The 12663-nt window shown below is 53.0% G+C and overlaps 1 protein-coding gene across 2 annotated transcripts in view; it reads left to right on the top strand.

Annotated features, from left to right (window-relative positions):
• CORO2A (coronin 2A) overlaps positions 1–12663 on the top strand; it is a 55607-nt gene that overhangs the window by 15042 nt on the left and 27902 nt on the right. For both annotated transcript variants that reach the window (XM_074361885.1, XM_010952923.3), the window contains exon 2: positions 12243–12443. In XM_074361885.1, coding sequence (XP_074217986.1) covers positions 12243–12443 — 201 coding nt within the window. The remainder of the gene's footprint in view (positions 1–12242; positions 12444–12663) is intronic.

The following is a 12663-nucleotide window of genomic DNA, read 5'->3' as shown; positions in this document are numbered from 1 at the left end:
CACACTGTTGTGCAATCACCACCACCATGATTTTTAAATTTTGACATCACAGTAGCCTAGTCTATTGTTTAATGGTTTGTTTACATGTATGGATGAAGAGTGTGCAGTCAATGCTAAAATATCATGCTTAGCAAAGTGACCGTGCATAGGAAGCTCACACACAGCTTTCCGCATGCCAGGCGCTGCTCTAAGGCAATTTAAAGGGATAAACGTATGGAATCCTTATGACTCCCCTATAAAGCAGATTCTGTTATTGATCCTCTTTTACGGCTGAGGAGACTGAGGCACAGAGAAGGTTAGTACCTTTCCCCGCATCCCTCCCTGGCTCTTGTATGGGCACACTGGTTTGTGGAGCACTCGCTTTGTGCTAGCTCAGAGGCTCTGTCCAGCCTCTTGCCCCGTCTCATAGTAACCCGGGGAGAGGTGGGTGCTGTGTGGTACCAAGATGTAGGGAGGGTCTCTGACTCTGAAGCCTATGTCTTGACCACCTGCCCTTGATGCCTGCTGTTCAGACTGTGAAGCTGTCGTGGAAACACCTGCCCAGCTCTTGAGTGCTGGCCTGAACCCACATTTATGTATTTAGGAGAATATTGGAGAGAGGAAGCCCAGAAACACAGCTCCATGTGGCCCAAGTTAGGAAGGTGCCCTGTGCTCATGGAGCCTTTGGAGTTAGGTTCCTACGTGTTGTGTAACCTCAGGAATGTGCCTCCATCACTCTGAGCTGAGTGCAGTTTGCTGCATCCATGAAGTGAGGATAATTGTCCCCACCCAAGGTGGCTGTGAGGCGTGAATTCAACAGTGAGTGGGAAGGACTTTGTAAATCATGGAGCAGGGCTGCAGAGCAGTGGTTCCCAAAGAGGGGTTCCTGGAGCAGCTGCATCAGCATCACCTGGGAACTTGCTAGAAATGTAGAGATCTCAGCATCCAACCCAGACCTGCTGAATCAGAAACTCTAGGATGGGCCCAGCAATCTGGGTGTCAGTCAGCCTTCCAGGTGACCCTGATGTGCTCTCACGTTTGAGACCCACTGTTGGAGAGCTTCTTGCAAAATGTAAATGAGATACTGTCACCGGTCTGAGCAAAGAGTCAGTCTTGGGACGGAAGTGCCTCTTCAGCCTGGGCTGCTGACTGTACTCTTCATCCTCCCTTGGGCCTCCTGTCCTCCCTGGCCCACAGGCCTAGCCTGAACAGATGTGGGCAGAGCCCAGGGAGGCTGGAAATGGAGAGAAGGCCCACCATCCTCTCCCAGCGTCTGTTGCAGACACCACCCAGGGAATTGATTAAGGCTGTACAGCGGCATTTAATTCCATGTTGATGAGCAGGTGGGGGAGAAGCAGGTAGGGGCTTCCCATCACCCTCCTGCATGTGCAGCTGGGCTGGAACGTGCAGTGTCGGCTGCCCAGTCCCAGGCAGGAGCAGGCAGCCCTAAGTCATGCCTGGGAACTCCTCCCACAGGGAAATGGGTTGAATGATAAAAGGACGCTGCTTCCTGATTTAAAACCCAGCTGCTGAGAAGCAGCCCAGGAATGGGCTTCCCAGCTCAGTGTTTCTCTCCGGTGGAGACAGGGCAGGCCCGGACTTCTGGTCAGCAGCATGCCAGCTCTTCCCTCGTCCAGACAGGCCTCAGAGTCCCCTCGCCGCTCTCATCGTGCTCCAGCCGCTCCCGCAGACTGGAGCTGGGCATGAAACGAAACACATTTATTTTTTCCCTAGAACAGCCCCGAGCTGAGGAGAGAGAATACTTCCCCTCGCTAATGACAGGGGCTACAGCCGCTTCAGCCCTGACAGCTCACACCTGGGCTACAGACTTTGCCGCCTCCCTTCGTGGTCTCAAGTACCAGCTCCTCAGCAGGCCTTCAGAGCCTCGCCAGGCCACCCTTACAGCCGCAGCCCTGACTGCTCCCCAGCATTAGCTCAGACCCCAGTTGGTCTGGACCCTTCGGTTCCCTGGATGTGCCTTCGCCTACCCACCCAACGCCGCATGCCCCTCGCTGCCTGCGCCGCAGGGCTCCGGGCATGGCTCAGTGCAGAGCCTTCCACCTCGGTGCTGGGTTCGTCCACTCAGCCTCAAAGTTTAGCTCAAACATAGCCTCCTGGTGGCCCTCACTGACTCCCCCAGTTTCAGGCTCCCTGCTGCCCTGAATTGAGCTTGCTGGCTTTTACCATCAGCCAGGGCTCCTGGGGGTCAGGGTCACCCCTGCCCCCACAGCACCCAGCACAGGCCAGGCTAAGAGAGGGTCCCAGTGATGCTGGCTGGACTCATTCGGGGCCCAAGGCCCCTGCAGCTGGGCAGGGTGAGAGCTGATTTGTCGGGTCCACTGATGACAGAATGCAGCCCCCTGGCCAGGTGTCTGTCCCAGGATGGGGCCGCAGGGCTTCACTGTGGGGCCCTGAGCAAGGCACCTTCCCTCTCTGGGCCTCAGTGTCCCTCTCTGTCCAAAAACAGATCCAGAAGCTCTGCCAGGGAACAGACGGTAACCAGGAAGTGGAGCCCCCAGGTTTTCCACCTCCAGGAGTCATCTTTAAAAAGTCTCCAGTGACCCTTGTCTCTCGAAACTCCCATATAAGGAAATTGTGGGGCAATAAATCTGTGTGGAATTTTGGTCAGGGCCTGGTTCTGAGGAATAAACAGGAAGAAGCCCTGTTCTGTGTCTCCCGAGGGTCGAGGCAGGAAAGGACCAGCCCTCTGAGGACTGGGGCGGCCGCCAGCTGGGCAGTCCCAGCGTCCTCTCGGGTCCCAGGGTCTGGAACAGGTGGGCTGCAGAGCCCTCAGCAGGTTGTCCTAACAGGTGGGCAGGGCAGAGGCGTTGCTGTTTTATTGGTGGACAAACAAACCCTGAGATGGGACAAGATTTGCCCAAGGTCACGGAGCAAACTGGCATCAGAATTAGGACTCTTCCACCTGACCAGCAAGCCTACTATGAAGTGACATGCTCAGTTCCCAGTTCCTAGTACCCAGAGCGGGTGTTCAGGAGAGGCTGATGGAGTGAGTGAAAGCTCAGTCCAGGAGCCAGGTCAGACTCCCCCTAGGTGCCTGCCTGTGGGGTCTGGCCTGTGGGTGGGCAGTGCAGAAGGCGGAGGGCCATTTGGGGTCGACAGCCCCATGGATGAATGGATGGACAGACGGAGGAAAGAAGGAAGAAACAGGGAGCAGGTCAGGAGGAAGGGAAGGGAGCATCCATCAGCCGAGCTCCTGCATGATACCAGACACACGCATGGCAGTTCACATCTGCTGCCTCATTTAGCCCTTGGCAAGGCCCCGTGAGATAGATGTCGGGTACTCTTTTACAGATGAGGATGCCAGGGCCCAGAGACAAATGCGGGCTTTGAACCAGGTGCCCCTCTTTTGCCTCCGTGAGTATCAGGATGGGGGACCTCACAGGCTACAAAGACTGCTCAGGCTGTGATCTGGGGAGGCCCCAAAGGCGGTTCTGTTTGAGCTGGGCCCAGGACGGTGCAGTGCGAGAAGGCGGCATCTGAGGAGCCTCAGACTTATCTGGGCTGACTTGCCTTTAGGCAGGGACAAGGGGTGTGAGCAGAGATGGGGTGTCTGGGAAAGCCAACGCTTTGAAGGGGGAGTAGATAAACCAGAATGGCCCAAAGGCAGGTCTGTGGATGTGAGGGGAAGGCCGTCCATCAGGGAATGTACAGGGGCCTCAAAACTCAAGTCTAGAAGAGGACTTTATCCTGAAGACAGAGGGGACAGGAGAGGGCTGTCTTCAGGGAAATAACAGAGTCAGGGTGGGGGCAGGTTAGGAGGCCTGGGCTGTGGTGGAGGAGAAATGGAGTCACTGCAAGAAAAGGCAGCCCAGGCCGCACACAGCTTGAGGGAGGGGTCAAGAGCAGGTGCTCCGTGGGGCAGGGGAGTTCGGACCATCTCAGGAGATGCCCTACTCCTCCTCGGGACCCAGGGACCTACCTGGCTCTGGGCAGTGTCAGATGTTGGGAAGAGGCACTCCCACAGACTTAATCGCATCAGCAGGAAAGAGGCATTGTCTTGGCTCGCTTTCTGACTCAATCTGTATTTCCTGTGGGCCTGCCGGGTGGCATCTGTGCTGGACCAGAAGTACCAGGGAGCTGGAGGAGGGGTGATAAAGGCAGAGGCGGGAGGGTACTCGAGGCAGAGAACCTGGAAACAGGACTGTTTTTACCTGCTGGCTGCGTGGTGCCTCTGCCTCCACTGTTGATAGGGCCTGGGCGTTGAGGCCTGCCGGGGGCAGTTTGGGGGAGGGGTTTCCCCGGGCATCAGCATTCTGCTTTCCCGCCTGGGCTGTACTGATGTCCCAGAGAACCAAAGGGCTTCCTCTGCCCTTCCAGCCTCCGCCCTGCCCCACCAAGACCCCCAGGCCCCTCAGCACTGGGCTGAGCTAGGCTGCTGGCCTCTGCCGTCAAACCCAAGTTCGTGTGCCTGATGCACAGTAAAGCCAAACAAACGGAAACGTCAAAATTTGGAGCAGAGAAAGGTTTAATTACAAGGGTCAAGCAAGGAAGATAGGCCAGGGGGGCAGAACTCATGCTTAAAAGAACTGAACTCCCCCATGGTTTTCAGGGAAGGGGATTTTATAGGCAAAATTTGGGCGGAGGGCTGCAGGGTGTGTGACTTTCTTCTGATTGCTGGTGCTCCAGGAATCCTGTGCTCAGCTGGAAGTTACCATCCTCCACCTGTGTAGGGAGCTTTAGTTCCTGTAGAAGAACTCGAACATATATTGTTATGTACATCCTTTGAGGATGAACCGGGGCTCTGCTTCACTATTGTTTGCCTGTTTTTCCTTTGTTTCTGCAGTCCCTGGCGTCCCTGATGAGTAACTGAATCTGCCCTTTAGAACTCAGGGCTAGGAAGCAGAATCCTTTTTTCTACAAACAAGAAACTCAGAACATGGAAAGGCTTTTGTACCAGGAGGACCCCACAGGGTCCTGCTTCGCTTTATCTCCACTGGAGAGCCCCGCAGGAGACACTCAAATACACACTCCACTCTCTGGGTTCTTCTGGATCCGCAGAGACTGTTAGTTAGCATTTCACATGTCTTTTCCCTCCATCAACGTGGTGAGCACCAGGGGGGAAAACTCTGCGCACCTGGTGGGCTGCTTTGCACCTTCTGGTTTGGGACTTTTACTCAGATGTTGGGCCCTCAGCACGTACCTGTCGTGTGTTAAATCAAATCTCAGTGTCCTGTAAACATTGGGGCTACAACAGTCTTCACAGCGAACATTTGTTGAAGACTAAATATGCCCCCAGCATCGCTCTGTGTGTTATGTGGTTAATCTCATTTAGTTGTCAAGTCAACCCCGTGGAGGAGTGTGGACCCGGGACTAATCAGTGTGGCTTCAGATTCCAGCTTGGCCACCAACTCACTGTGTGATTTGGGGCAGGTTACTTAACCTCTCTGTGCTCCAGTTTTTCTATCCAAAATTGAGGCGATAATACTTACGAATTGTTGTGAGGATTCAGTTAGTACCTGGAACATACCTCACACAGAGTGAGGAATGTATTAGCTATTATTTGTTATTATGCCCAGTGGTAAGGAATTAGAAATGCTAAGTTACTGGCCCAAAGTTACAGGCATGATAGACATGTTCTATTATTACACTGTTTAGCTGAGTACCTGGTAGCTCCATGTGGCTGTTGAGCATTTGAAATGCTATTAGTGCAACGGAGGAGCTGAATTTTACATTTTAATTGATTTTAATATTAATTTAGAAGCCATGTGTGACTAGAGACTCCCGTGTTGGACCGAGCTGGTGCCTGGGTCTCATACCCTGTGATCTGATCTAAGTGATTCTAATGTACATTGAGCTGCAAACCACTGCCCTGTACTTTAGCAGCCCGTCAGGGTCCTGGCATCTCATCCTTTCCTCCTTTGGCCATTTCCCTGAATTGCCCCCTTCCCCTGACCCCAACACAAGGCCTCATACAGAAGCAGCACTGAGCCAGTAGTGGATGAAGGTTGGTGATTGAGCTAAATCATTTTCACCTCTCCTTATACACCTTCCTGACTTTTTTGCTTCGAGGTGTTCTGTTCTCTGGTTCAGGATATTGGGCTCTTTAAGAAGTCAGTTCTAGAGCCTTCTCTCTTGCAGGCAAATTGACTTACTATAGAATCCTTGCACGTAAATCAGATAAAAGTTTTCTGAAGGCCTCTATAGTAAGTGAAAGGGTGACCAGCTTTTTCCTGTTTGCCTGAGACCTTCCTGATTTTAACACTTAAAGTCCTGCATCCCAGAAATATCTGCCCCCACACCCTGTCCTGGGCAAACCAGAACAGTTGGTCACCCTACTTCTCTGGAGCGCTACACGGCCTCTTCTTGTTCTGAAGTAGGGAAGAAAACTAAGCCTGTGAGATGAGACCCTGAGGCCCCGATTCCCTAGGTCCTACCCTGTCACTTCAGACCCTATTGCTGGCCTGTTGTGGGCAAAAATAAAGACACCTTGTGCCAAGAAGTGACGGCTAAACCAGGACCTGGCCTCAGATGAACAGAAATGACTGGTAAAATTCTCACTGGGAGAAGTAGCTGACACCTGTTTCTCCTTTCTGTCTGGTGAGAAAGGAAGGTTCCACGGGAAATCGCTGGTCAGGCAGAGACCTGCGTCGACAGCAGGGAGTCCTTGACCTCAAATGGGCCTTGGCTTCCTGAACCAGATATCTCTCCCTCTCCTGGGGTGGATCAGAGGCCCTGGTAAGGATTTAGGGTAAATTAGAAAGGAGCTTTCTGGTCAAGTTTGGGGTCAGGGCCAGGATCAAGATAAACTCTCTGACAGATGATAGTCAACCCAGGATTGGCGTCAGGTTATTGGACCCACCTGTAGTTAGGTGAATATTGTGTTAATTCTTGGTCTTTGTAGATCACCTTCAGAGTCCTTTACTCTTTATGGTAATCTTTTTTCATTTTTTAAAACTGGGTAACTTGTGATTCAGATATTCCTCTATTAACTGACATGGGTGTGGTGGTTCAGACCGTCCCATGAGGCGTGCTTGGGGGCAGCTCAGTGACCACAAGGTCAGGTTTTAGGAAAAAATAAAATACGGTTCCAAATATTAGATGCAGAACCACACACTTACCAAGGGGCCAGTGGTGGCCAGCAGCACCAGACTCGTCCCCATCCTTGACGTTCAAAGACCAAATCAGATAATTTCATTCTCTCCCTGAGGCCAGGTACAGCACAATTAATGAATAATCTATTATACTGCTTTCTACCACACCCAGTTTGGATTCGGTTTCAGCCACCCTGCAGCTAACCCTTGTCCTGTAATGATTCAGGGCTAGGCTGGGAAGACAGGCCTTTGGGGCCAGGCAGGGAAGTCTCTGAGTCTCTGTCTCTGTCTCCATCTCTCTCACACATCAGAGAGGAGCATGTGGCAGGAAGAGGGGCATCTGCACCACGTCCTGGCTTCTGCTTCCCACCTCCTCTTCTCCTACTAATGCGATCTTGGTCATGTCACTTCCTCTGCCCCACATGGGGACAACAATCCCCAGGAGAGTTGTAAGGGATGGGACAGGCAGTGAGCCATTCCGCTGTTGGGCATTAAGAAATAAGCTCAATGGGATGTTACACCCAGCAATCACTAAATCTTTTTGAGGGGTGGGGAATTCATAGCACAAAGAGCCTAATCCCATGGTGTCAGGCCTGCTAAGCACCCTTGGGATGGCAGTAGAATCAGTGCCACCCCCTGCTTTGTGCACCCCAGCAGTCTGGCTGCTGTGGCTTTGATGTAGGCCCAGCTGGATGGGACCGGGCAGGATAGGACAAGTGGCGTGGGGTAAACCTGGCCCAGATTGCTGTTCTGGCCCAGCCTGTGGGTGAGGGCCTCGCAGTGCTGAGGGCCCACTATGGTCTGCATTTTCAGGCAAGTGCCTGCTTGTGGGGAAGGTAAAACTGCTCTCTGAATTGCTGAGCCCTTAAACTCACATGTGCACTGATGCGCACCTGCTGTGTGTGCAGTATATGCACAGACACAAACACCCTGATACATGGGTGCTGCACACTCACAGGAGCACATGAGCACATGTGGACGCCCTGATCAGTCCCGTGCTCATGCACAGACTTGCACACACAGTGCACACGCATTTGCACAAACTCCCCCAGACCCTGCATATGTACATGCACACGCCTATACCTGAGGGAAAGACGGCCTGCCTGGCCTGGTGCCACCCACACTTCTGTAAGTTTCCCTCATGAGAACAGTCCTAGAAGAAACTTGGCAGTGGGGATTAGGTGCTGGGGCCAGGTGGGGTGGGGTGGGAGAGAGGAGTTTGGCACAGAGTTCAGGGCTAAGTGATGTTTACGCTGCTCCCAGGCTGGCCGGCTTCATCGGTGGAGGCCAACAGCCCCCTTTCCAGAGGGTGTCCACTTGGGTTCCTTTTCTGTGAAGTGGGTGGATGATGATCATGATACCTCCTTTTGGGGGCTGAGGTGGGATTCGGGGGTGTAATGAGTGGAGCTCTCGTCATCATGCTCGTTGTCTGGAGCTGAGGGCTCCGGAGACAGTTCGGTTCAGCTCCCAGCTCCACCGCCTCCTCGCTGTGTGACCTTGGGAAGGTTGCTTCGCTTCTCTGCCTCAACTCCTACATCCGTAATGGGGAGCAAGGTAGCACCTACTGTTAAATTCATACAGGGGAAGCACTTGAAACGTGCCTGGTGCCTAGCGAGCACCCCAAACTGTGAGCTGCTATTGCTGTGGATGTAGCTGTGAGCTCGAGGAGAGGCATTGCCCAGGCCTCTGACAGCCCCGACCCTGAACCTGGACCCAGAGCCGTCCCCAGGCTGTGAAGGGAGAGCGCTGGGAGTGGCTGGGGGGGTCAGGACTGCTGATGCTGGGCGGGTCATGTTGATCTCAGCAGCGATGACCGGCCCCAGTGCCCCACAGCCCAGTGTGGGCACAGCACCACGGCCTGTTTATCCCCCTCTCTGATTTTTCATGAACCCGTCCCTCCCTCTCCATCCCCTCTGCCCTCCTTCAGCCCAGGTGACCATCACTCTCATCTGTTCCACCCTTTCTTTCTCTAACCATCAGAGGAATCACCTAATAGTGAACACTGGTCCTCACCTTCCCATGCTGTAACCCCTGCTATAGCTCCCATTGCCCTCAGAGTCCAGGTCATTTCAATTGGCTCCTGAGAGGATCCGGGTCCTGCCTGCTCGCCCACCTCTTCCCTGCAGCCTCCTGTGCCCTGCCCACACCAAGCACAGGCAGCCATTACCTGTTTACCATTAATTGGACCTGCATGGGATAGTGTGTTGGTCAGGACAGATAGACTATTCTCTGTGACAAATAACCCTGCTACTTCTCAGTGGTTCACTCTATAAGTTTATTTCCCAGTCACACTATTTGTCCAACATGAGTCAGTTGTGGGGAGGTGCTTTGTTCACATAGTCCCTTGGGGACCCAGGATGATGGAAGCTGCACCATCTGGAACATGTGACCTCATCCTTCCAGCCAAGGACAAGAATTCCAGAGGGTCACAGGCAGGTCTTACATGCTTCAGCCTGGAAGTGACACTGGTCACTTTTGCCCATGATTCACTGGCTAGGCCTAATAGTGGCTATCTAACTGCAAGGAGGCTGGGACAGGAGGGGAGCAGTGGAATGTCTGGTGAGCATCACAGTAGGCCACACACAGGTCCCCCACCACCACCATCGGCAACCTCCGCCCCAGTTCATCCCCCACCGCTCAAGACAAGGCAGGAGTAGGGTCCCAGGAGCTGAGCCTGCTGACTTGCCCCCTACTTTGCCACCACCCACGCAGGCCCCAGGCAACTCATCAGCTGCCACCTAATTGCCAAGACCCTGGGGGGATCATTATCCCTTGATCTTCCTTCCTAAGATGATCTTTAGGACCCATTTCTCTCAGGACGCAGAGCAGAGCAAAGCTGAGCTGCTCCTTAGCAAGTGGTGGCGTTTATCTTACAGACACTGAGTAAATCCCTTTCTGATTCTGCTTCCTTTGTCGAATTGACCACTAGGAAGCTCATACTCAAATTTCGCCCCCTGAGGTCCACTTCCTCTGTGTGCAGGGTCTGGCAGCACACATTTGTAGTTGACTCCCCCCACATTTCAGGTGAACTCTTGGTTCTCGCATTTTCCCTCTGTCCCCATTTCCTCACCGTGGCTTGTGTGTGTGTGTGTGTGTGTGTGTGTGTGTGTTCTGTCTATTTCTGTAAGGCTTCCTACATCCTTTCTGGGATCAGATGGGCATTAATTAGGCAGTCAGTCCCTGTGTTCTGTGCTGCCTCCTGTAGCTCTGGCAAATACAGCCAGCGTTTTGGGCAAAGGTCCTAAAAGGCAAGTTGAAATACCTGAGCTTCACAGGATAGACCCGCCCCAACAAGGCTGATGGGCTACCTGGTAGGGTATAAAGGGCTTGGCTCAAGGGTCGGGCCCCTGCTCTCCATGATCTCCCAAGGGCAGCAGCCTAATCTTGTGCCTTTGAACTGAGCCCAAAGAAGAGCCTCAGGCCTGGCGTAGGCAAAGCACTGTGCCAGGCATTCCTGGGGCAGCCCCAGGCCTTTCTCTGACATATGTGCAATCTGGTAGAGGAGACCTGACACCAAACTGCAAATCAGGACAGACAGTGTCAAGGGCCAAAAGTCAAGGAGGAGAGACAGAGGAGAGCAAGAGTTCCGCTACTCCAGGTCAGCGCTGGAGGAGGGTGCCTGGGAGCTGGGGAAGGGGAGGATTTGGACTTGTAGAGATGGGTATGGGCAATAGGGGGCTGGGAAGAGCAAGCTAAGCAGAGGGAAAGGCAAGGGTGAAGGCCCAGAGGACTGTAAATGCAGGAGCAGTTGCAAGGGAAGCTGGGTGGTGGTCTTCATCTGGAAGTTACCATTTAGAAGATGAGCAAGAAAAAGTAAATCTTGGAATATGGGGTGGGACCCAAACTGAGTCTGGCCTTGATCCTGTAGGACATCAGTGAATGGGGTGCATCAAAGGGTGGTCTAAGGTGGGGGCCTTGGTGGGAGGAATACAGTCAGGCTCAGTGTCCAGAACAATCCCTCTGGCTGCACAGGGAACGTGGATAGGAGGGCCCAGTGGGTCAGTGAGACTGAGGGGCAGGAGTTTGAACGGAGCAGCAGTGGGGAGAGAGGAGGCCACATGGTGTCATGTGTTTGGCATTGAGTCCCAGACCCTCTTACAAGCCATTCATGATCTAGCCCTGCTCACCCCTCCAGCTTGTATTCTCTTCATTCACACCATCCAGTCTACATGTTATATGTGTGAATTTTTTTTTTCTTTTTAGCATCTCCTTGCTAATCTTACCAATCCACATGTAGTTCCCCAAACATTTCATGTTGGCTTCTATCTCGGGGCCTTTGCTCAAGCTGTTCCATCTGCCCAGACACCTTCCCTCCAGCTCACCCTTGTCCAGCTTCCATGGCCAGCTCCTACTCATCCTTCAACTCACAGCTTACATGTCACTTCCTCTGGGAAGCCCTCCCTGACTGCCATGTACAAACCTCCATTATTACCTATGGTACACTGGGTCCCAGTGGCCCAGACTCACTGGTGGCCTCACTCATAGGACTCTTGGCCCCTGTAAGGCTGGGCTTAGCCTTGTTCTCTCCAAACCCCCAGTGCCTGGCACAGGACTTAGTCACATGGTGGTGCTTAGTAAATACTGAGTGAACAAATACAAGGCTGGATGAAGAGCAAGGGAAGGTCAAGATGCCTGGATGATAATAGTGGTTGTAATTATTGCTGTTGAGTGAGAGATCTTAATGTATCATCTAATTTAATCCTTACAACAAGTCTATGAGACAGATATTTTCTTTGTCCCCATTTTACAGATAAGGAAACTTGAGGCTTCAGAAGTTAAGTCATTTGGCCATCCAGCTAGCAAGAGGCAGAGCTGGAACTGGAGCCCAGGGAGACTGGTTCCAGAAGACATATTGTTACCCACTTAACTAGGCTGAGTGGGGCAGGGTGGCTGGGCTGTTGGGTGAGGTGCTGGATAGGGAGAGAATAGGGTGAGTTCCCTCTGTGGTTTTTCTGCCTTTTTATGTTCACACTGGAAGGGATGAAAAGCAAACAGTTCAGCAGTAACTATCCATCATCTCACCAGGTCCATAGAAGTAGCCACAATTATAGCCTGTTCACCTGGGAGCCCTTTATAGCACATTACTATCCTTGTAGAAATGAGCGTTGTCCTGGTCACACCCTCTTATGTATTCTCAAGGTGAGACTCCACGTGCCCTGCTGTGTCCTGCAACGAGCCTCACACCTCCTCTGTCCCATTTGTCTCCGGCAGATGTCATGGCACCCCCAGTACCGGAGCTCCAAGTTCCGCCACGTCTTTGGCAAACCAGCCAGCAAGGAGAACTGCTACGACTCAGTGCCCATCACCCGCAGCGTCCACGACAACCACTTCTGCGCTGTGAACCCCCACTTCATTGCGGTCGTGACTGAGTGTGCTGGTGGGGGGGCCTTCCTCGTCATCCCTTTGCACCAGGTAAGGATGCCTGCTAAGCCCAGGTCCAAACAGCTCTCTGGAGGCAGCGCAGGACAGAGGGAAGGTAGAGAGAGCTTTGGTTTCCGTCCCATATGTGGGTTCAAGACCTAGCCCTGCCTGTTGCCAGCCGTGTCACGAGTGACCACAAATAAGTCATTTCACTCCCTTGAGTCTTAGTTTCCTCATTGGTAAAGTATACCTCTCCCGGGATTTTGGCTTC

Source organism: Camelus bactrianus, chromosome 4 (assembly GCF_048773025.1).
Source record: "Camelus bactrianus isolate YW-2024 breed Bactrian camel chromosome 4, ASM4877302v1, whole genome shotgun sequence".
Lineage (NCBI taxonomy): Eukaryota > Metazoa > Chordata > Mammalia > Artiodactyla > Camelidae > Camelus > Camelus bactrianus.
The sequence above is the reverse complement of the archived record's forward strand: the minus strand, read 5'-3'. Positions and strand labels throughout refer to the sequence as shown.